Source organism: Mastigoproctus giganteus, chromosome 11, assembly GCF_048544385.1.
Source record: "Mastigoproctus giganteus isolate SK-2022 chromosome 11, ASM4854438v1, whole genome shotgun sequence".
Lineage (NCBI taxonomy): Eukaryota > Metazoa > Arthropoda > Arachnida > Uropygi > Thelyphonidae > Mastigoproctus > Mastigoproctus giganteus.
This window is the reverse complement of record NC_143585.1, coordinates 55,651,892-55,677,374: the sequence shown is the minus strand read 5'-3', so window position 1 is coordinate 55,677,374 and position 25,483 is coordinate 55,651,892. Positions and strand designations below refer to the sequence as shown.

Sequence of the window (25,483 nt, the reverse complement as noted above, 5' to 3'; positions counted from 1 at the left end):
CACAGTGAAAGGAATTACAATCAGTATAAAAGGAGACAAATTCTAATCAGTATATAGGAGACATACATACTATTATGTTCAATGCATTTTGGGCATCTTTTTTAGATGGCAGTGTGCACGCTTCTTCACTTTCGCTGTTGCTGGTAACAAAAACATCATTGTTTTGTTTGGTACCCAGCAGCTCTTCTGGTGTTGGCATTGCAGTGGTAGCATCTTCATCATCCACATTCACAAACTTCAAATTTGCCAACAAAATCCATATGCTCCTTGAAATTTCTCCATTCCTCACTGTTGCTATCACATTCTTCTGCTGGACCATGTTTTTCGATGATGTTCTCTCCAAAGCCACTCTTTCTGAAGCAGTTGATTATTACACTTGATGTAATACTTTCTCAAGCAATAACAAGATTATGGATAGCATCCAAGACATTCCAATTTGGCTGCAAATTGTTCCCTCCTATGTTGCAGATCAAGTACCTTATCAGGTGGGCTCTATATGCCCTCTTGAGGTTATAAATAATGCCTTGATCCAGTGGTTGCATTAAATGCAACCATGGTATTGGGGGGGGGGTAAAAACAACAGCCGTATATTTGTCAACTTAAGTGTCTCGGCAGAATGTGCTGTACAGCAGTCTAGAATCATCAAAATGTCCCTTTTTTCTGAAGCCATTCTGTCCAATTTTGATAACCAAGACTGAAAAATTTTGACTGTAAGCCAAGCAGTTCTGTTGGCCTCATAATCACAGGGAAGTTGGTTAATTGCTTTAAAACATCTTGGCTTGGAAAACTTACCAATCACTGCCCTCTGAATTGCAGCATAACAGAACAATGAGTCTTTGTTTAGTTAATTTTTAACCATGACAAGACTCTCCTCGAACAACAAATGTTTTGTTTGGCAGCAAATTATAAAATAAACCTGTCTCGTCAAGATTAAAATATCCTTTACCTCATATTTTTCAAGGATAGACCGTACAGAACACAACCAGTCTGTAGCCTTTTCTTTGTCAACTAATCCAGACTCACCACAAACATTTTGCGAAACCAAATTATTCCTGTCTTTAAATCCTTGTAGCCAGCCATTGCTGCATATGAAGTTGCTAATCCCTGTTACTGAGTTAGATAATTTGCATTTTCTTGCAAAATCGGACCTGATATTGGCAGATTAGATGCACACATTAGTTGGTACCAATCAAAGTTTGTTTCAAGCTCCTCGTGTTTTGCCCCACGAATTAGGCGCCTCAGTAGCCAGGTGGGAAGGAGCAGCAGTGCGTAGCACACGCTTCTTGATTAGACCGGGGTTCGAGCCCGTCACCACCAAATACGGAGGATGTGGAAAGGTCAGGAAATGACCACCGCATATCCGGGAGCAATATGGCCTTAGTTGCTAATGCTCCTAAAAAAAACCAAACCAAAAACCCCACGAATTCGTTTCCTGTTTTTCATCACTGCTTCAGTGTCACGCACTTCTTCAAGTCTTTTTCGGTTTTTCAGAATTGTAGGTAAAGGGATGTTGTATTCCTTTGCAATGTCCGTTTTGTTTCTTTCCATCCTATCAGCCTCTTGTATAATTTTCAGTTTAGTTTCCCGTCTTTACTGTCATTAATAGACCAACCTTTGTATCATCTGCAGACTTGGACATTAACCTGATGTACCTTCATCAATATCATTGATGAATACACAAAACAACAATGGGCACAGCCCCGAACCCTGGGGAACTCCACTAATAACATTAGTCCATGAAGATCAGTGCTCATTGATTACCACTCTCTGTTGTCTCCCACTCAACCATCCCTTTATCCATTGCAATTACTTGGCCTTAATGCCATACCGCTCCAATTTGTACAGCAGTCTTCCACGTGGAACAGTATCAAAAGCTTTCCTGAAATCCAAGTATATGATATCAAAATTATTTTTTGCCTCCAATTCCTTTGTGACCACATCATAATCTTTTACCTTTATCTTTTACAATTAATATTTCTGTGGACACTGTACATTTTTGACATTGTTTTTTCCTGCTAATAGTTCCTGCAATGTTATACCTCTGATAATACTTGTACCCTTAATTGAGGACCAAGTTAAGGATAGTTGAGCCTGTTAGACTGCCCCTGACATGTTGGGAGAAAAAGAAAAAAGGGAAGTCACTCAAAAAACTGACTCACTGGGTGTACTGCTTGATCATGAATTCCAATTAGTATGGGGTAAATGAAAGTCACTCCTGGTTCATATTACATACAATCATTGGTTGTCTCCCATACTTGAACTGTCAGCTTTGCGTTTTCACCAGGCACCTCACACCACACCGATTCAGCATTTGCCTGATCTTGATAAGAGTACAACCTCTCCATTCTATCTCTTTCTGACCCTTCTCCATCTCTGAACACAATATCATGCTAATTAAATTGCTGGCCTCAGCAATTTCATTACCGTGATTTACCATTAAAGTGGGGGTCACCATTAAACTCCCACTTCACCAATAAGTCTCAGTTAGTCCTATGATATGAGCTTTGAGGGCTTTGAATGTTCAAATTCATTTTTGTATACAAGAATCCTTATATTACTGTTATTTGTTTTAATAAAATTGAAGTTATTAATAAGGTAATAATTAATAACCTTATTAATTAATAAATTTATTTATTAATTAATCCCTTAAGATTGCCAATATATGGCAATCTTAAGGGATGCATTTAAATCTGAAGATATGAAAAGTTGACATGTGGTAGCACACACATTTTTAACCAGTAAAAGTTAAAAAAATTATTTTCGGCATAAAAATTACAACAGTTAACTTTAAATCTTTAATTCATAATCTTTAAAAATAAAATTGTGTTAAACATATTTAATTCTGTATTCTTCTTTGCAGTTGTCTGAAATAGTACGAGAATTCAAGTCAACAAACAGACTTCTACTAACGGGTACCCCACTTCAGAACAATCTTCATGAGCTTTGGGCTTTACTAAACTTTTTACTTCCAGATGTATTTAATTCATCAGAGGTATGCTAACAGAATGTTCAGTAATTACATAATTGAAAAGAAAATCAATTATGTAATTACATAATTGATTTTCTTCTTATTGTTTATGAAAATTGACACATGAAGTGAAAATGCCTATCTCATAAACCAGTGTAACATGGCTGGGTTGTATTGTTTTTTTTTTTTTTTCAGACTTCAAGAACAATTGAGTGGAATGGACAGTGTACTTCATGTTAAGGGTTTTAAGTGTTTTTATTTAGAATTTGATTATAGTAGTATTCAAAGCAATTTAAATTTTGTTACTTTTAATAGGAATGGTTAGAAAATTTAGATATTTGTTAATGTGTTTAAAACTTATACACTATATTACCAAAAAGTCACTGGACACTTCAAATGTTTTAGAAAATGGTTATTTACAAGCTTTGTAATATATGTCTCATCTTTAGCTTTAATGTCCTTCAAGGCACACTTTTTATGTAATTTTGTTAGCAGGAGTTAGTACTGCTCCTCCTGCAAAGCTGACACCAGTTGTGTAGAGGGATGGCTAGCCCTGCCTTGAACTGATTCCAGTTCATCCCAGTGATGCCCTCGATGTGGGCACCTGCATGTGGTGAGGAGACCTCTCAGATGCTACTCCTCCAGATTGACATCACTGGAATCCAAACACCCATAGCCTAGGTTCCAGGCTTACATCATAGAAATCCGTTGTGTTTATCATGTGCTGCAGACAATGAAGTTTGTGAAGGGACACCTAGGGTTGGTCGGTGGGGGAGCTATCTTCAGCATGGTCACCCCCACTTAAACAAGACAGGAGATCCTGGGATGGCTTTTCCAGGATCATTCATTTAGTGCAGTGATTCTCAATCTTTTTCACTGAGGTGTATCCCCTTCTTAGAAGACTTACTGATTTAACCTAATGAAAGACCTTCTGTGACAAATTTTCAGCAATTCTGCTGAAATTTGGTGTCAAGGCTGATAATTGACAGCGGATATCTGCTGAAGTGTCAAGTCTGTTTCTCTTTTTTGATTTATTTTTGTTAGGTTAGGTGTTAGGTTAGGTAAAATTTATGAACTGCCATGTCTGCTAATATAGCAGACAAGGCAGTTCAAGGCAGGGTAAGAGGCCAACAAACTAACCCAGAATGAAGACAGTGGAATACTGAAAAACCTTTCTTGGAGTGACAAGTCATAAGAAATATCAATCAGTTCATCTTCTTTTTGGATGGGACAAAAGAGTTTTTGATTTTTCAAGAAAGGGTTAGATATCCACTTGTAACTTTCATTGTCAGTATTGACAGGAAAATATTCTTCAAGTGAGATCAACAGCTGTGTGAGGTGATCAATTATTGCTTTCTGTAATCTAAGCCTGACTCTGCAGAGACATTTTTTTTTTAAAACAAGTATCAAAGGTATATTGTCCAGCTTCAGCTCTTTTTCTCCAAAGAATGATTTTATCATGGCCATGAAAAATGTGTTTTTATCTTAAAGTGAAAGATTCAGTGCGTTCATCTGTCAAATATATCAATAAGGTGTGCAAGCCCTTATGAATTATAATCGCTAGACATACAGTTGACGAATCTCTGCAGTTTATCTCGAGTTGTTTTTCTTGTGGCTTCATCTTTGTAATCAACTATTGTGAGATAGCTGATCACAAGAAACATCACAATTTCAGAGCGTAATTCAGAGAATATATCATCAGCACGTTACCTCGAGTCAGTCAACGTGCTTTGGCACAGTTGCAATCATAGTTGCTGTCCATTTCGTCACAAATCTGCTGGAAAATTCTTGTATTTAAGCCATTAGATTTTGCATGATTGACGATTTCTCTTAGGATCTTAAAATTATCTTTCAGTTTTGCAGGAATGTTTTTCACAGCTAAATTTTACCTCTGGAGTACACAGTGACTACTTGAACAGGGTGTGCCAACACCTGAAATTGGATCCTGCATAGTCTTGGCACTGTCATTACAGATGTCAATACACTTCTTCCATTCAAGTTCATGATCACAATTAGGCACCTCCGTAGCCAGGTGGGCAGGAGCACCAGTGCATAGCACACGCTTCTTGATTAGACCGGGGTTCGAGCCCGTGACCACCAAATACGGAGGATGCGGAAAGGTCAGGGAATGACCACCACATATCCCCGGAGCAATGTGGCCTTAGTTGCTAATGCTCCTAAAATCCAAATAACAAACAAACATAACATCATGATCACAAAAAAGCTGTTAATTTTTTCAAAAATATCAGCTCCTGTTGGAGTGGTTTTCAAATCGTCGCAGATGAGAATGTCTTTGCACTGCCCACCATTATACAGATGTTGAACAAATACTAGCTAGGCTACTGACATTAGTGCTCTCATTGAATTGCAAGGTAAAATAAGGCAACAACTTAAGTGTACAAATGAGTTCAATGAGAAGATCGGCTGAGAAAATTAAAATTCTTTTTCGTACAGTGTCATTAGAGAGTGACACCTTATTTTTGCCGATTTGTTGGGTTAGAATATTGCCTAGCACAGGTCCATAGCACATGGTATTATCAGTTTTTCGCCAGTAGTGTGGGCCTCACCTTGACAGCAATGCTGATAGCTCACTTTCAGTAGGGCTTCTAATAATTCTTTTTTTTTTTTTTTTTTTTTTAATGATTCACTCACAAATATAGATTTTGCGAGGTCTGTTTTATATAATACGTGTTTTTCTCTTCGAAACAAGAAATGGACTGGCCATTCATTTCTCAATGATTTCTTTCAAAATGTCTCATCAGCAGAGGGGATTTCATATAGTATTCATATACAGATTTCATATTTCTGAGTTTTTGTTCATAAATTAAACACAGATGGATTTGATTCAGTTCATCACCACAATAATAGCCATATTTCAAATATTCATTTTGATAATGGCATATTTTTGGTTTTTATCTGGAGCTGATTTGCTTGTAGATGAACTTGAATGGTTATGATTACACTTGCCACTTGTGAGTCATATTAAGGTGTTCTTGACTTGTCTTCACATCTTTTCTCAGGATTTTCCGAAAAAACAGAAAATCCTGAAATTATTCTTTGCATCCAGTTTCTCAGAACTGGATGCAAAGAATAATTTTGATATCATATACTTGGATCTTACGAAGGCTTTTGATACTGTTGCTCATGGAAGACTGCTGTATAAATTGGAGCAGTGTGGCATTGGAGTAAATTGCTGCTATGGATAAAGGGATGGTTGAGTGGGAGAACACAGAGAGTGGTAATCAGTGGACACTGCTGTTCATGAAGTAATGTTATCATTGGGGTACCCCAGGGTTCATTGTTTGATCCATTGTTGCTTTCTGTATTTATTAATGATAGTGATGAAGGTATATCAGGCTTAATGTCTAAGTTTGCAGACGATATGAAGGTTGATAGTACTCTACTGCAACAAGATCTACAAAAGTTGAGCAGATGTGCTGAGAGGTGGCAACTGAAGTTTAACCTTGAGAAATGAAAAATACTGCACATGGATAGCAGTAACCCCAGAATAACGTATCAACTACTCAGGGTAGTAGAAAATGGGGGTAATTGCAGTCAGATATGAAGTTTTCTGAATTGGAATTGGTATGTGAATTGGAATATCATCGGTTTGGCTGAAACAAGAAGAAGAAATTAATCACTTATAAGTTTATCAAGTGGAAATCTGCTGTACACCAATGGAAACAGTGAAAGGAGTGAAGGTGGAGTTGGGTTTCTGGTCCATAAAGATTTAAAAAACAACATTTTGGAATTCAAAAGTACATCACCAATGGTGTCAAGACTAATACTCAAGATTTCGAAAGAGGTACAAGCTAAAGGTTATAATGATTTATGCACCAACATCGAGCCATGATGATGAAGAAGTTGAAGAAATGTAAACCGAAATTGAGTCTTCTAGATGAGCAGAAAACCCACTACGCTATTATTATGGGGGACTTCAATGCTAAGGTAGGAAAAAGACAAAACAGTGCAGAAAGGGGAACTATAGGAAATTTTGGAATTGGTGAAAGACTTGTGGAATTTGCAGAATCTCAAGGAGTGTCAGTAATGAACACTTTTTTCAAGAAAAGGATGAACAGAAAGTGGACATGGAAGAGTCCAAATGGATTAACAACTAATGAAATTGACTTCATCCTCACTAACAGAAGATATATTGTGAATGATGTTACTGTCCTGAATAAGGTAAATGTTGGAAGTGATCACAGAATGGTAAGATGTACACTTGATATAGATGTAGGAAAGGAAAGGAAAGGAAAAAAACTGACTCGGATAACAGAAGAGGAGAAAAAGCAGTATGTACTTCTGCAGACTGCTCAGGACCAAGATATCGACGAGGAATATTACAACTTTCTGAAAGTGATAAAGCCCAAGAAACGTATCGGGAAAAAGAAATCCAAAGAAGAAAAAATTAGTCAAGAAACACTTGTCATGATGAACCGAAGACGACAAATGAAGAGCAAGAAAAACAGTGACAGGGAAAAAATTGAGTATACTGAGTTATGCAAAGCCATTAGAAAGAGACTCAGAGAGGACATAAGAAGATTTAACACAAGACAAGTAGAACAAGCATTAAGGGAAAACAAAGGATTTAAATCAGCAACCATGAGCAGTAATACAGAAAGACAAATGATACTGAAACTGAAGAATAGCAATGGTGTACTTATAAACGGCAGAGAGGGCATAATTCAAATAGCAAAAGACTACTATAGAGAATTATACAAGGAGCGAGGGAATGATGCCAGCAGTGAGGAAGATGGATTGCAAAGTAGCAACACATACGACATACCCGATATTCTTGCTGATGAGGTAGAACATGCATTGAAGAAAATGAAGAATCAGAAAGCCCCGGGGGAAGATGAAGTTACTGTAGAGTTGTTAAAATTGGGAGGAAGAGACATAACACAAAAACTGGCAAGGCTCTTCACAAAGTGCATTCAAAAAGGTGTGGCGCCTAAGCAGTGGAATAATGCATTCATAGTTTTGCTGCATAAGAAAGGAGATAAATCAGAAATTGGAAATTATAGACCGATTAGCTTGTTATCCCACATCTACAAGTTGTTCACAAGGGTCATTACTAACAGATTAGAAAGAATACTTGATGAGAATCAACCGAAAGAGCAAGCTGGCTTTAGGACAGGATTCTCAACTATGGATCACCTTCACGTAATATCACAGCTAATGGAGAAAGCAAATGAATATGAAACACCATTATGCCTGGCATTTGTGGATTATGAAAAGGCATTTGACTCCATACAGCATAAGGCAATGTTTTGGGCACTAGAAAGACAAGGCATAGATACCCCACATATTATGACTTTGAAGAAAATATATGAGAGTGCTACCTCCTTTATTAGACTAGACAAAGACAGTAGGAAATTTAAAATCCAGAAAGGAGTTTGACAAGGAGACACAATATCTCCGAAGCTGTTTACTGCTGCCCTTGAGGAAGCTTTCAGAAGATTAGACTGGTCGCAGAAAGTAGTCAATGTGAACCTAAATCATTTACGATTTGCAGATGACATTGTGGTCATAAGCCACAATCCCAAAGAATTAGAGGAAAACCTTAATCAGTTATTCACAGTTAGTAAGGATTTAGGACTAAAGATGTAAGGATTTAGGACTAAAGATGAATATGGCTAAAACAAAAGTAATGATGAACAAGTATTCCACAGAAAGGGAAATAATGATTGATGGAGCAGTAATTGAAAAGGTGGAGTCGTATACTTATCTGGGACAAGTTATTAGCTGTAATAATGATAAATGGCTGGAAGTCAAGAGAAGATAGCATTCAGGAAATATAGTCACATACTGAAGAGCAATATCCCAGTTTGTCTGAAACGTAAAATAATGAACCAATGTATACTCCCCACCATGACTTATGGAAGTGAAACTTGGGCACTCACCAAAAGAATGGAAGAGAAGCTGAGAACTATACAGTGAAGAATGGAACAAATTATATTGGGAATCAGACTGTTAGATAAGAAGAGAAACACATGGATTAGGCAGCAAACTCAAGTAAAGGACATTCTTATCAAAACTAAAGAACTAAAATGGTCTTGGGCAGGACACGTAGCTCGAAGACATGATGACAGATGGACTAAGGAAATAACAGAATGGTATCCAAGAGGAGCTAGAAGAAAACCTGGAAGACAAAGGCAGAGATGGATAGATGAAATTCATGAGTTTGTGGGTAGTAAATGGATGGCCAGTGCTCAAAACAGAAGGAACTGGAAAGTTGCTGGAGAGGCCTTCATCTTGCAGTGGATTGAAAATGGCTGATGATGATGAGACTGGACAGTTTGGTTTTGATTTATTTTTCTCAAAACACGAAAGATTCTAGGGCATCATAAATAAATATTCAGTAAAATCTTGCACTTGGCTGATAAATATTTTGCTAAAAACTAAGCACGTGAAAATCAGCCATTTTGGATGCAATGCCCAAGGTACACCTGAAGTACCGCCCAGGGGTACACGTATCTCTGGTTGAAAACCACGGATTTAGTGGGTTCACATACCCCCGGTTAAAAAAAATCACCCATGCAGAAGCCATTTCTATAACCTCATGTTCTGAGGGACAGGATTCAAACTTGTGTAGCCCTTGTGCTCTACTTCCAAGGGCATTAGTATTTGGCATTAGCAATGACCACATGGTGCAAGGAATCTTATGCTGTACCAGCCAAAAAAATAAAAAAATATAATAATAATAATAATCATAAGATAATATAAAAAAATATAAATGATTATTAAAAGAAAAGGAAATAGACAACCTATGCATTTCCCTCCTCTTGTAGGTAACTATCCAGCTGACCTTTGAATTTCCCCAAACTGTCAGTCTCTACCACCCATGTAGGTAATTTATAACTTGCTGGCTGAAGTAAAATTTCCTACAATTCAGTGTAAACATCCACCCCCCCATAACTTTAATTTATGGCCCCCAGTTCTAGAATCATTATAACTGTGGAAATTTTGTCCTCATTCATTTTACTTGGTTGCAGAGCTGACAGGTGCACAAAGTAGCTTGAAATATAACAGATTATCCCATCATGCTTGCTATTTTAACAATTCCTCATAGTAGTACTGAGTGCAAGAGAATATTCAGCCAGGTTAGAAAAAAAAAACAAAAACAGATCATATTGTTACTTTATGGTTGAAACTTTGGAAATGCTCCTTACAGCTAAGTCTAGACCAATGATTCCCAACCTTTTTGACCTGCAGAGCCCTTTTTAGAATCAATTTCTATGGAGGAACCGCTTAGGCTTACCCCGTCAAGCTAATGGTGTTTAAGAATAGTGTTACGGGGGGGGGGGGATAGATAATAAGGAGTGTGAAGTAAAGAGACTATTTAAAGAATTGTACAATGTCCATGCAATAAAATTATATTTTACAGTAAGCCTAAATTAAGACATAACATAAAATAACGTATAAATATTTAATGAGACACCTGTGGTTGTATTTTTTTGCACAGTTTTCTTATTTCAGGTTCAATTGATGATAATTGCAAGCGAATGTCTGGTTCTGCATTTAAGCAACTTCTGTATTTTGTTTTGGTCCGCATATAGTCAGAAAATCCCGCTTCACAGTGATATGTAGTTGAGAAAGGCAGCAATACTAATTTTGCTTTCTCAGACAAGATTTTGAATTCATCTTGCAAATGCAATCAAAACTCTGGTAGACTTTGATTCTGAAACGTGATTTTTAGTTCGCTGTGAGATGTCAAATCTTTGAGGAGCTCGTATTCTGCTGGGTTTAAGCTAGGTTGTTTTTTGTTCACGCTGAACACATTCAATACCCAATTAAAGTCATCAAGCGCCTTCTCTTGAGCCGTCGGAAAATAATGTTCAAACGAGTCTTTTAATGCTTCGAGATGCGCCTGAATATTTTTCTGTATTTTTTCTTGAATCTTGATATTATTTTCGTCCAAGAAGCTTTTTGTAAGAGGGAAGCAATCAATATCTTCCTTTTCCACGCACTCCAACCAATACATAAGTTTCCTTTTGAAAGAAACCTTGGCGTTTGCAACAAAAACTGTGGCTGCTTTTCCTTGCAATGAGAGATTCATTTCGTTCATTTTGCTAAAAATGTCACCTAAGTACGCCAGTTTGCACACCCAGTCTTTATCATTTAAAACCGTCACCAATAGAGCGCTATGGTCTATTAAAAATGCTGCTACCTCTTCATGTAGTTCCATCAAACGTGTCAGCGCTTTTCCTTGAGACAGCCACCTTACTTCAGTGTGCAGCAGGAGGGACTCGCGGTGACTTCCCATATCTTCACACATTAGTTTGAAGAGCCTGCTTTTAAAAGGTCGCGATTTTATAAAGTTTATTAGTTTTTATGGCATCATTCATCACTATCATTAGCTGAGAAGATATTTTTCTCGAGGCTAGCACATGTCTATGAAGAACGCAATGGCTGCTGCTACATTTTTTTGCCTTATCTTTAATTTTGGCAACTGCTCCAGCATTGTGCCCCATCATTGCCTTTGCACCATCAGTGCATATATCTACACAGTTTTCCCATGGTATTTCATTTGATGCGAAGAATTCATCTAAAAGGGAATTCATATTTGACCCCCTGATGTGTTGGTTGGTAGTGGTCTGCAAAGAAGAAGGTCCTCCTGATAGCTTTGTAAGTAAACATAACGAACAATTACTATTAAAACCGCCAACCCAGCGATGTCAGTCGATTCATCCATTTGTAGTGCAAATTTGGTACACCTGATGTGACTGATAAGTGTCTCTTTCACGTCATCAGCCATATCACTGATTCTTCTTGCAACTGTATTATTTGATAAAGGAATATTAGAGACAGACTCAACAGCTTTTTCATCAAGCAAACACTTGACAATATCGACTGTACATGGTTTAATAAGAGTCTTTGCAATGGTATGAGCTTCACCAGCTCAAGCTACACGGTAACTTATTAGAGAGGAAGCTTCCAGTATTTTTTCATTATTGGTTTTAACAAGTGGTGTCATGGTTTTCTGTGAAGCCAAAATTTCATTGCACTTTCTCTTTAAAAAATTAGACGGTCTATCTTTTAACTCTGGATGGTTCCCCTCAAAATGATGCTGCAGTTTAGCAGGAAACATTGAACTGTTGGTTAACACATTTCCGCAAATCACACAGAGAGGCCGACCATCATTTGTTTCTGTGAATCCCGCATTCAAGTAACTCTCTTCGTATCTTCTTTTTTTATTGGAAGGTCTTTCCCCCACTGCGCCATTTCTGTCGCGTTTTGCAAACAATAATTGTGGTGGCGCCACAGATTCAGAAATAGTTTCTTTTGCGGAAAGCTCTTCAGACAAACAAACATTGGAATGCATCACTCAGCTGTCACCTTTTTTTTTTTTTGTCATTGGCTCATCTGGCGAAGTAGTAGAGTGAGCTGTTGGTTTGTTCTCCTTTTCAAATGTAACATCTTTTTTCTTCGAAGTATCGGTTTGAAGCCAGTGATCCATGCCTAAAAGAAAATCACACAGGAATATGAGAATAACCGACTTTATCTTTTATAATCCAATCCAAAATACAAAGTAAAGCAACTAAAAATTTTATTACGAAATACAAACACTTACCTACTTGAAAACCAATAAAAGCACCTGGGTCAATCAATAATGTAGCATTTTTCTACTGGAAATATATTGCAGTAGCTCAGAGTTCGAACGTACAAGTAGAACAAAACACAACAGTTTATTAAAGAACACTTACAAAGTACACAACTAAATACTCACAAAGAGGTCAAATGCACTGAAGACTCGTGGAAGAATCGCTAGGTAATCATAATGTTATTGCTATGAAAATTAACTGTGAAGTGACTTCAAGTCGACTAGCCAGCCTTTATTTATATGAGGCTAAGTTTTGAGAAGCTTTGTGCGGATTCCAGGATTCCTTCGTGCGGATAATTCTCGAAGGGTCGAGAATGGGCGAAAAACTTCCCAAATATACAGTTCCAAGAAATCACACAGATATTCAGTTCCAGGAAGGGTCATTAAAACGTGGCGACAGAATGTGCTCCGCTCTGCCTTGTCGTCTGTCCATCTCATACTACAATAACGTTTAAGCTAATGGCAGCAAAATGACTGAACGTCGTCTGCTAGAGAATGTGAAAAATTTAACTTGGCAAATTTTTATTCAGAATGTGATTTCTAGTTTTCTGATTCTTTAATTTCATTCAATTTTTAGCTATTTTATTTTCCTGGAGCGGCCGCGGAGCACAGGTTGGGAACCACTGGTCTAGACAAACCGACCATTATCACGAACAAAATGACTACATTTCTGAAATGGGCAAAGTCTGCAACAGTATCTGTTTAGAAGTGGTCATCAAAATATGATGTCTAATATAATATCTAAACAGAAACATACAGACTGATAAATCTTAGGTACACTAATGTTTTAAAGAATACTGGACTGATAAACAATCTTATGGCTGTATTTTAATATGTATTTTGATAGTGAAAGTTAATTGTCTAGATCTTGTTGCTGCAACATACCTTGATATATATTATGGGCTTATGAATGTAGTTCTTCTGTTGAAAACAAAGCTGCACAACTTCCTAATATATTGGGTGCTTTGGTGACCACTCTTTTCAGTACCTAGACATTTAACTTCCATGTTTTTGCATAAATGACTTTTAAGAATAGGACCCTTAATACGAGTACCCACCCTCTCTATAAGTATTCTTAGTCCAGTAGGTTGTTTCCTGACTGTTTTTTCACATTCATTCTTGTAACTGATATAGCACCTGAACCGAAGCATCTTTGAAACTCTAAACTTCATACTATAGCCAAACAGCCCAGCTTTCTTGAGAATGCTATAACTGCTATGTCATATCTATTTATGTTACCTTCATCAAGGCTATTTGGTTAGTGTGTCGTTGGCCACTGTAATTATATATTTGTTTTTTTAAATTTAAATATTAAAAAGCTTTTATTTTCCTAGGAATTGTTAATATACAGGGTTGTTAAAATTAAAGTATCCCTATGTAGAGGGCTCTGGAGCAAGTTCTAAGGCTCGTACTGAAGATAAATTTGGACAACAGGTACAATTAAGAGTGCTCTCCCCATTTAGTGGGGGAAAAAAATTAGTTACAAAAATTGTAACTGTATGGTACTGTGTCACTGTATGGCCTAACTATCTTAGTTACGATTATGCAAATAACAAGTTATTTGCATAATCGTAAGTTATTGCCGCAGTGCCACTACTCAGCTGTACTGTACTGTATAAAAGCAAAGCAGTCTCTTCAAAATCATATAGTAGACATTTGCCTGCACGGTAGCAACAATGCAGCTGCGGCTATCAGAGAATTCCGGCGTCAGAAGCGCATAAGGCGTGGACCTATGACTGTTTGTGCTGTTTGCAAAATTTGAAGCGACAGGACATCTTGGTGTTCAGCCAGGTAGATGTTGAAAATGAGTGGACTCCTCTCGTGTTGAAGATGTGACCATGGCTGTTGTGGATTATGAAGTCAATCTCAATGTGGTAGCGAAAGGTGCCAGCTGTTTATCGTGAAGTGGACATGCAGTATTCCACTCTAAGGCTAGTAATGCGTCAGGTGTCGTGGTACTATTCTTACAAGATGCACATGCTACAGCAGCTAAAGCATGGTAATGCAGATATTCATTTCACTTACCCACTTCGGTTTCTGGTGCGAATGACAGTGGATATCATTTGGCCACGGAACATCCTTTTGAGTGATGAAGCCCACTTCTGCTTAAATGGACAAGTGAATACGCACAATTGTCACATTTGGGCAACAAAAAACCCTCGCGTTATCCAAGAGATCCTGTTCATTCTCCAAAAGTGACAATGTGGTATGGATTTACGGCCACATTGATGATTGGGCCATATTTTTTTGAACAGGTAACACCAACTGGACCCTGCACCCGTTCTGTTACTGGACAGCAATATTATGAAATGTCAAATTTCGCAATACCAGATTCATGCAAGATGGTGCGCCACCCCACATCCACCCTTGTGTGCAAAGATTGCTAAGGCAACACTTTACAGATGAAAGGGTCACCAGCTGTTGGTCACCCACAATCACCGGACCTCACCCCGTGCGACTTCTGGTTGTGGGGTTTTTTGAAGAACCAGGTGTATCGGGAAGAATGTCAAACTCTGGCAGATCTGAAGGACAGCATTAGATGTCATGTGCTGGCTATTCCAGTTGACATGTTATGTTCTGCTGTAGAAGATGCTGTTCTTCAAATGGAAAATGTTGTTGACCAAAATGGAGGACACATTGAATAATTTTATCACTGTTCAAGTGATTTGTGTTGCCATAGTGCCATATAGTGACAAATTTTGTAACTATATATATATATATATATTTTTTTTTTTTTTTTTTTTCCAATAAATGGTGAGCACCTTCTTTATTGTACCTGTTGTCCAAATTTCTCTTCAGTATGGGCCTTAGAACTTGCTCCAGAGCCCTCTACATAGAGGTACTCTCATTTTAACAACCCTGTACATAGACATTTTTCATGTATGTCATTAGGAAAAATATATGGGCAAAAAATTCACTTATATATAAAAAGTAAGTGCATAAAAATAATGAAATTTTCATTTATTAATATAGAATTATAATTTTTTTTTGCTCACAATGTAAAATTTTCTTGGGCTGGTCATGGGCTAGTAGACAACCCACAATTTAGAAAGGAATTGAAAGTGCACCAATGAAAACTTCAGCCCAATGAGTCTGCTTTGTTCGCTTTGAGCAAATTTGTAAAACAGAATGCCCAGAATCAAAAGCTAAATACAAGCTGTTGAGAATTTACATTTGATTCATACGTGTTTCTAATTTTGGGAAAAAATAATGGTCAGGCTTACTCTATATCAAAATGCTAGTAACGATTGTAAAAATCATTGTAAACTTTCAATATTCTCTCTCTTTTAAAATTCAAGTTGTTTAAAAGTTGTGCCATCATTCCAAGTTTTGCTTACATTATTCAATATGTTGTTGTCAGGAATAGAAATTCTCTTGATAAAAAATTTTTCAGAAATTCATTCCTTATCTTTCCTGAAAAATTTTTTTCAGTGTTGTTAATTTCTGTTTACATATGTTGCATTTTACTACAGCGATGATGTATATATTCCAAATTATTAATGCAAGTCTCTTTATATATAGTAAAACAGCATTTACAAATACTTCTTGGTAAACATTTCTTCACTTAAAACAGCGGTGGCCAACGACTCGATCGTGATCTACCAGTCGATCACGACAAATTTAAAATATACAGTCATCCTTCGATTTGCACGGTCGGGTTTCGCTACCTGCGCGTTATTTTTTTTTTATTTGTTACGAAGCTTCAAAAATAGGAATGAAGAGCAGATTTTGAAAATTTATTTAATTTATTTATATTTTTTTGCATGATCGAAGATTTCATTGAAGGAGAAACATTTTGCCGTAATAACGTAAAATCTCACAGAATTGCAGCTGTCGGTATTATTGCAAATGCAATATGGTTGAGTTTACTACCTGTTTATAATTAGATTGCACTTACAGAAAAGCCCAATAAACTGGAAAGTGCAAATTGTTTTTATTGTTTTATGGTCGTGACCTCCAGAAATAGCTTTAGAGAAATATCACAAAGGCGTTCAAAACTGATTCTTATAATGATATAACCAAACAAAGCAATAAACTGTGGTGTGTTTGTCCGGTTATTTTGGTTGTTGTTGTTGTTGTTATTTGGTTTTTAGGAGCATTAGCAACTAAGGCCATATTGCTCTGGGATATGCGGTGGTCATTCCCTGACCTTTCTGCATCCTCCGTATTTGGTGGTGATGGGCTCGAACCCCGGTCTAATCAAGAAGCATGTGCTACGCACTGCTGCTCCTTCCCACCTGCCTACGGATGCGCCCCGGTTATTTTGGAAACAACTTCCTCATTCGGGAATCCTCTTCATCAATTATCCTACGTTAGCTGTTCCGATGATATATTTTCCGGGTTCACGCAACTTAATAGTGTTTAATCTGTAAGCATTTTGCTGTTTTAATAACTGGACAATACTTATATGTTAATTTAATACCTTTTGATTTAAAATGAATACTACAAAAAAGAGTAAAATGTATCATTTTCATCAAGAGTGGGAACTAGAATACTTTTTTGTAATGGTGAAAGAAAAATGTTGCTGGTTGATTTGCAATGCTTCTGTGGCTATACCCAAAAAAGGAAATTTAGAAAGGCACTTCGACACACTCCATGGTAAATACTAATCGGATTTTCTGCCGAATAGTGACCTTAGAAAAAATAAATTAGAACTTAAATGCAAATTATTCACACAACAAAATTTCTTCATGACACCTAATTTACAATCTAAAAAACTGTAGCATCATTTAAAGTGAGTCATCTTCTTGCAAAAAAATGGAAATCATTTTCTGATGGTCAATTCATCAAAGAAATTTTAGAAATAACAGATTCTCTTTTTGAAAATTTTAAGAACAAAAATGAAATTAAAAGTGCCCTTCAAGATCTGCAATTATCTTGAAATACTGTGATGCGAAGCATCAAAAAAATGAGCAAAAATGCAAGCGAACAATTGCGTGCTCATATTGCTAATTGTGTGTCCTTTTCTTTACAACTGGATGAATCTACAGATGTCAGTGATACAGCTCAGTTGCTCGTTTTTATTCCTATGGTTTTTCGATGATTCTGTCACTAGAGAAGAACTGCTGGGTATGGTTTCATTAAAAGAAAGAACTAGAGGTCTTTGATATCTTTAACTCATTCAAACATTTTATTGAAAAAAGTAAATTACCATTATTTAAGCTCATGTCAGTAACAACAGATGAAACTAAAGCAATGACGTTGCATTTTAACGTATTCATCGCATTGTGCCAAAAGGATGATGAATTCCCAGATTTTTTGAGTTACCACTGTATCATCCACCAACAAGTGTTACCACTGAATCAATAACCACTGTATCATCCACCAACCAGCAAAAGATTAAATACTAAAACTGTTATGGACATCGCTTTCAAAATTGTAAATTCCATCAGAGGACAATCTCTTCAAAGGAGACTTTTCAAAATGCAACTCGATGAAAAAGAACCAGGTCTGATATTACACACAGATGTGAAGTGGCTGAGTCAGAGTAAGTTTCTACAGAGATTTCAAAATTTGCTGAATGAAATGAAAAAATTTGTTGATCAAAGGGGAGATGATTATCAGCAGCTACAAGATACGGGGTGGTTGTCTGAATTGCAAATTTCATTTTTGCAAATGAAATTTGCAAAAATATCCTGTTTTTGAATTTAATAGTGGGAAATATGTTTCTAAAATTGAGAATGTTGTGGACGATTTTGAAACCAGATTCAGTGATTTTAAAACAATTGAAGACATTGTTCAATATATTTCTTATCCATTTAATGTCCCCGTGACCACCAAATACGGAGGATGTGGAAAGTTCAGGGAATGACCACCGCATATCCCCGGAGCAATATGGCCTTAGTTGCTAATGCTCCTAAAAAAAGCCAAATAACAATAACCATTTAATGTCGACTTAGATACGAAACAAATTGCAGAAAAAATCGTTGCAATTTTTCACATGGAGAAAATATTACTTAAAAATGAAATTATTACATTGCAAAATGATATCTTCCTAAAAGCCAGATCATCAGAAAAAGAGTTTTGGAAATATGTTTGTTGAAAAAAGTACCCAAATGGGAAAAAATGCAGTGAACTTTTAAATTCCTGTTTTGGTTCCACATATCTGCGTGAATCAGCCTTTTCGTATTTGAAACAAATAAAGACGAAGAATTGCTCTGCTCTTATGGCTTGCATACAGAAGATTCTTTACTGGTGGCGTTATCACAGTATATCCCCAATTTTGAAAGCTTGGCAGATGACATGAAGACAAAACTTCACGTAAATTAAAAATTTTAATACGTATGATTTTAAAATAAGAATTCTGAATTGCATTGAATTTAAAATTTATACACAACATTTTTCAATATATGTTATTAACTTTTTTAACCTTGTGCAATGAAATTTTTGAGATGGTAGATCGCGGCACATTTTGAAGGAAAAAAGTAGATTGCATCACAAATTAAGTTGGCCACCCCTGACTTAAAATGTCATTATTTGAAGCAAACTATAGAGAGTATCATTCTTAATCTTAAACTTGTGGAAATTAACTTCTTACGCAAAACAAATAATGCTGCACATTATGTTATCAAATATTCAAAGTAGTCTAAATTTCATTAAATTTCCTATATTTTTAACGTAATATTTCTTTCTCTTTATTCCTTTGCTACTTTGTTGTATGGTGCATCTGGTGTTTATGCTTAATAGTTATAGTTAATTTAAATTTTGTTAACTTTAATGAGCTGTTGGTTGAATACCATTTTGAATGGATGTTTTACTATTAACCATGTTGTACAAGGACGCCACAGCCTTTTACTGCACTGGCTTGGGGGGGGACGCTGAGTAGATAAGAAAATACAAATTATTTGCTTCTCTCTTCACATAGGTAACTATTAATTCAGTTGACCTTTGAATTTATTCAAACTGTCAGCCTCAGCTACCTGCAAAGGCAACCTGTTCCAGCATTCACCGACTCTCTGGCTAAAAGTAAACTTCCTACAGTAGTTTGTTTAAACCCCTTCTCCTGTAATTTTTAATGTATGCCCCCTAGTTCTAAAATTCTTTATAGCTGTTGAAATTCTGCCTTCATTCATTTTCTATCATTTTTTAAAAAGGGAGGATTCATTCCTCCCTTCATTCATTCATTTAAAAAAGGATTCATTTTTTTAAAAAGGAGCAAAAAAAAAAAAAATTTTTTTTTTTTTTATGCTCCCTTTTAAAATTCAAGGTGATTCTTTGTATATTTGATGTTGCAGATGCTAAATATGGCAACCATATTTAACTCACCAATTTTAAGGGAGAAGGGGCGCCTTCGTAGCCAGGTGGGCAGGAGCAGCAGTGCATAGCACAGCTTCTTGGTTAGACCGGGGTTCGAGCCCATGACCACCAGATATGGAGGATGCGGAAAGGTCAGGGAATGACCACCTCATATCTCCGGAGTAATATGGCCTTAGTTGCTAATGCTCCTTAAAAAAAAAAAAATAAATAACAAGGGGGAAAGGAAGGAAGGGTCAAAAAGATTTCATGTATTTTAAGAACAGTGGATCTGTTAACCTTATTCTATTTACAAAAATGTGTATCTGATAACAAAACACTTATTTCGTAATTTTTTTCTTTTTATAATCATCCATTGTTTATGCAAATCAGAAACAACAGTGGTCCAGGAACTGATTCCAGAAATGGATATTCTTCAGATTGGTGTAAGGTCAGAAATGGAGTCCAACATATTTGGACTCCATTTTCCCTGGTATTTCTTTTTCCATTTGAGAAATCTCTTGGTAAAACCTTTCACCATGTTTATCAGAGACTGCTGCCAAATTTTCAAGAATAAAGTCTAAATGGGAATGTAGGAAATGAAGCTTTAACAACAGATCTTGGTTTTTAGTCAATACCCTATAATGTCTGAAAACTGAGAGTGATGAGAGAACTTTTTAAGCACATCTCTGAGATTTATATTTCCTATGATAATCTGTTGAAATTATTTCAGGGAGGAAATTGATGCTGACCAGTATAATCAGTTTTGTGTGGTCACTCTTTTGCTGATCACACCACACAAGTTGCTCACCTTAGAACCTTTCAAGAAGCTCAATGTCTTTTTTCAGGTTGTCTCCCTACTTGAACACAGTATTCCAAATGTCGTCTTACAATTGCCTCATACAGTGAGACTATGATCTCCATATATCTGTAGGATAATGTTCGATAAATCATTGATAGGACACCATGGGCTTTCCTGTCTGCCTGATCTTGTTGCTCAGAAAACTTCATATCTGCCTGTATTATAACCCAGATTCCTTTATTCATTTACTGTTTTTAATTCAACTCCACCAAGTGTATAATTTATTTTGTGGCTGCTATTCCCGAAGTATGAGATCCTGCATTTTTCTGCAGTAAAACATAGTTGCCACCTTTTTGACCATTCTTGCGGTCTGTTCAAGTCATCCTGCAGGAGCTGCTTATTACTGATCATTAACTACTGTACCAATCTTTACATTGTTTGCAAATTTTGATATCTCGCCTGCTATCCCTTCCTTGATGATGTTTATGCAAATCAGAAACAACAGTAGTCCAGGAACTGATTCCAGAAATGGATATTCTTCAGATTGGTGTAAGGTCAGAAGTGGAGTCCCTCAAGGACCCAACTTCTGACCTTACACCAGTCTGAAGAATATCCATTAATCACAACCCTCTGCCTTCTGCACAAGGATCCAATCTGATTCATTTTTTTTCCCCCTGTATTCACACACATGAAAAATTTCTTGTCCCCATTCTCTGCTCTCTTAGCTGAGAGGTTTTTCATACACAGTCTTGGCCACTAACCTTATCTGGGGTAAGGCGCCTCCGTAGCCAGGTGGGAAGGAGCAGCAGTGCGTAGCACACGCTTCTTGATTAGACCGGGGTTCGAGCCCGTCACCACCAAATACGGAGGATGCGGAAAGGTCAGGGAATGACCACCGCATATTCCCGGAGCAATATGGCCTTAGTTGCTAATGCTCCTAAAAAAAAAAATATCTGTGGTACTGTTGTAAATCAAATTATATCTGTTGTAGGCTTCAGTACTTTTCATCGCAGTACTCACAGTATTCCAGGTGGCATCCTCCTCCTCCTGCAATATTTTCTTAGTGTTATATATAAATTAATGACTTCTGTCATTTTTTTGTTAAAGGTATTCCACGATTCAAACAAAATAAACTGTTTTCCTCCTCATATAGGTGTCATCACCTACCCACGAAGGCAACTTATTCCAGTAATTAACTATTCACTGTCTAAAATAAAGCTTTCTACAGTCTCAATCATCCCCCCCCCCCTTCCCGTGCCGCCAGGTCCCTAGTTGCCACACTCTAGACCACATGCCTGAACCTTTTCCTGATATGGGCAACCCTTTTGCCAGTCTTACTGGGCACGTTTCCTATCTTTGGACTCTATCAAGAACTTGTTACTATTTTCCCCCCCTCCCTTCCTAGGTGCAGCTTCAATTCTTTGATACAGTATTCCAGGTGATCTTACAATTGCCTTATAAAGTGGGACTATGGCTTCCCTATCTCTATGAGAAAATGTATAAATCATTGATAGGACACGAGAGACCATCCTTGCCGCCTATTTACCTTTGCAGAGAACTTTGTGCCCACCTATATCATTAATGCCTTTCTTTCCTCACAAATCCCTTTCTTTCTCTGCTGTTTTTAATCCAACAGCCATTCTTAAAACTTTCCAAGTTTTCCTGAAGGAATACTTCTTGGCACTGATTATTAAGTAAGTCCCAGTCTGCATCATCTGTAAATTTTGACATCATGCACTGTATCACCTTTATCAATGTCATTTAACAAATTTTGGAACAGTGATCCCAGTCAGATCCCCAATTCTAATGAGTTCAGTCTGAAGGGTAACCATTAATCATAACCTCCTGCGCCGACCGGGCTAGCCGAGTGGGTAAAGTACCTGCCCGGCAACCCAAAGGTCGCGGGTTCGATTCCCGCCTCGGGCTTGGATCAAAGTACTGCAAAAACCTTGGGAGGTGCAATATGGCCACAGAAGCCGATGCGCCAACAACTACCAAAATCAAATCATAACCTCCTGCCATACATCCACCCTGTGATTGATATGAGGATCTTGCCCATGATCTTACATGTTCCATCCTATACAGTTACTTTGATTACTTCAGAAATTTTAGCAATGCTTTCACAGAGATTAAGGATGTATTTTATTAAAAAATTATGATAAGTTTTTTGGTAGCAAATACCAAAAGCAAAAATAACAATATATCTTAAATTAATGTCAACAATTTTTGTAGTTTTCTACAGTAAATGTTATTACGTTATTATTCTTGTTTTTGTTGTAATAACAATTCCTGTCCTAATAGAAACGATAAAATTGTTGATTTTTGCGTAACTCAGCAATCATAAAATTCATTTAATGATGGATATTGCAATAATTAATGAAGAGTATAGGATTTTTACAGTTGATTGCAATGATGTAAGCCACATTTCTGCAATACTATATAAATGCATGCTTGTGCATATACGCACACAGGACAGGTTATTCCCTAGTACATAGAATTTTTTCAACTAATGATACTATTTCATTATAAGATAGTGTACATTATAATGTTCATAGAAGATTTGTCTTTTACATATATAATATAAATACATATATAGCTTAGTGTGATTTTTGCATATTAAGTAAATTTCAAAGTGATTTCCTTTACAAATGGAAACAGAAATCACTTATATTCCTTTTGAGATCAAGATCACATTATAAATGTTTACACACACACACATATACATGCACTGCTGCTCCTGCCCACCTGCGCCTCCGTATCCAGATGGGCTGGAGCAGCAGTGTGTAGCACACGCTTCTTGATTAGACCGGGGTTCAAGCCCGTGACCACCAAATATGGAGGATGCGGAAAGGTCAGGGAATGACCACCGCATATCCCCAGAGCAATATGGCCTTAGTTGCTAATGCTCTTAAAAAACCAAATAACAACACACACACACACACACACTAGATGAAAATGACTGAAATTGATATATTGTATCAGAAATTTTGACAATTGTACTTCTTGTTTGTATTGCAAATAGTAACGATATCTTAAAATTACTATTGCAGGATTTTGATGCATGGTTTAATACAAACAATTGTTTAGGTGATAATTCATTGGTGGAAAGATTGCATGCAGTAAGTATGATTTACCTAGTCCTTTTTTTTTTTTCCTTTTACTTTTTTTAGAATTCTACCGTGACTGTTTATGTATTTTATTATTAATCTTTTCATGTGTGAGTTCCTGTAGGCACTCTGGCTCGCAGCAGTGAGATTTTTGAACACGAGTGGACTGCAGATAGTTTCCCCAATGTCGGCACACTATGTGGACTGTTTCTCTTTATGGAATTTAAGTTTTGTTAAAATGAACACTTTTTGCATAAATGCTCTTAAATATTAATGTGTTCTTATTTTGAGTTAACTGTCCAACATTAGAGTGAAATTATTGTCAAAAATCAAATCCAATTTTTAAAAAAAATTCTTGACAGAAACCATGAGAAAAGGTCAAAATCATGAAAAAAATAAATAAAAAATTAAAAAGAAAACTTATTTTTTAAACCAGAAATATTCTCTACCTTTATTTATATATCACCTGAATAATTTTGTTCAATGCATAGAATGCATAGTTAAGCTAAAGCTAACACGTGCATTCTTCTCTTACAATTTTTAAAGCTATTTTCTGACTGCCATCTATTATAAACAGTGTCTACAATTAGATTGGAAAAAAACTCAGGTAAGATATGCAGCACCTGTTTACTTACTGACAGTAAGTATTTACCCTTATCAAGAAATATTTGAGTTAGGGATTTAATTTAATATTATGTATATATAGTGGCGGAAAAAAAAACTGCATCACTTGCGAATTTTGCAATAATGTGCTTTGCGCTGCATTGTGGGTTGCAGGAATGTGTGAATGAAATCCAATAAAAAGACTCCACCTTTTATACCTAATTGCCATAAATATCTTCCCAAAGAGTAAAATGCATAATTAATGGAAATATGAGAAATCACGTAAATGGCAATCATGACAACCAACATACATTTTATTGCATTTACGTGTACAAACTGAAATGACAAGTTAATGTAATAGTATTATGCACTGTAAATCAACAAAATAAGTCCTCGATATTTTGTTGTTTCTCCTCGAGTTGCAATTACAGCCTTGCAACGATCTGGCATAGTAGTAGTGGCATGTGATGCAAGAAAGCAAGTGTATGAGCTTATGCAGCATCAGCCAAAAAAAAAAAAAAATCACACCATTTCCTCCAAATGCCTATCCAGTTCCTCCTTAAATTTATTTAACCTGTCAACTTCCACAACGACAGATGGAAGTTTGTTCCAGCAATTAACCACCCGCTGGCTAAAGGCAAATTTCCGCACATCTATTCTACATCTGTCTTTTCTTAATTTGAATTTGTGCCCCCTTCGGTTCGTAATCTGAACAAGTGGAAGGATCATTGATCATGGATATATATCATTGACAAAACCCCATCAGAATTCAGCGTGCTCAACCCATTCAAGGCCTTATACACCTCAATCAGATCACCGCGCAGATTCCTAGTCTCCAGCCACTGCAATTTGCAGAACTTGAGCTTCTCTTGGTAAGAGGATCCCTTCATTCCACTCACCAATCTTGTTGCCCTTCTCTGTACACGCTCAAGGCGTGGCCTGACCATTGCCTTATACAGAGGCACAATCACCTCCTTCTCCATGCTACCAAAATTCCTATATATCATTGACAAAACCCCATTACCTGCCCTGGCAGCCTGTCTGCATTGCTCAGAAAACTTCATATCTGACTGCACAATTACTCCCAGGTCTTTTTCATTTTCTACCACCTTAAGTGTAGTACCACACAGTTGGTACGTTTCTGTGGGGTTACTTCTACCCATATG

At 36.7% G+C, this 25,483-nt stretch overlaps 1 protein-coding gene across 1 annotated transcript in view; it reads left to right on the top strand.

Moving 5' to 3' along the window:
- Iswi (nucleosome-remodeling ATPase imitation SWI) overlaps window positions 1-25,483 on the top strand; it is a 473,510-nt gene that overhangs the window by 188,952 nt on the left and 259,075 nt on the right. The window contains exons 8-9 of the mRNA XM_090385082.1: window positions 2,861-2,992; window positions 23,658-23,726. Coding sequence (XP_090241208.1) covers window positions 2,861-2,992; window positions 23,658-23,726 — 201 coding nt within the window. The remainder of the gene's footprint in view (window positions 1-2,860; window positions 2,993-23,657; window positions 23,727-25,483) is intronic.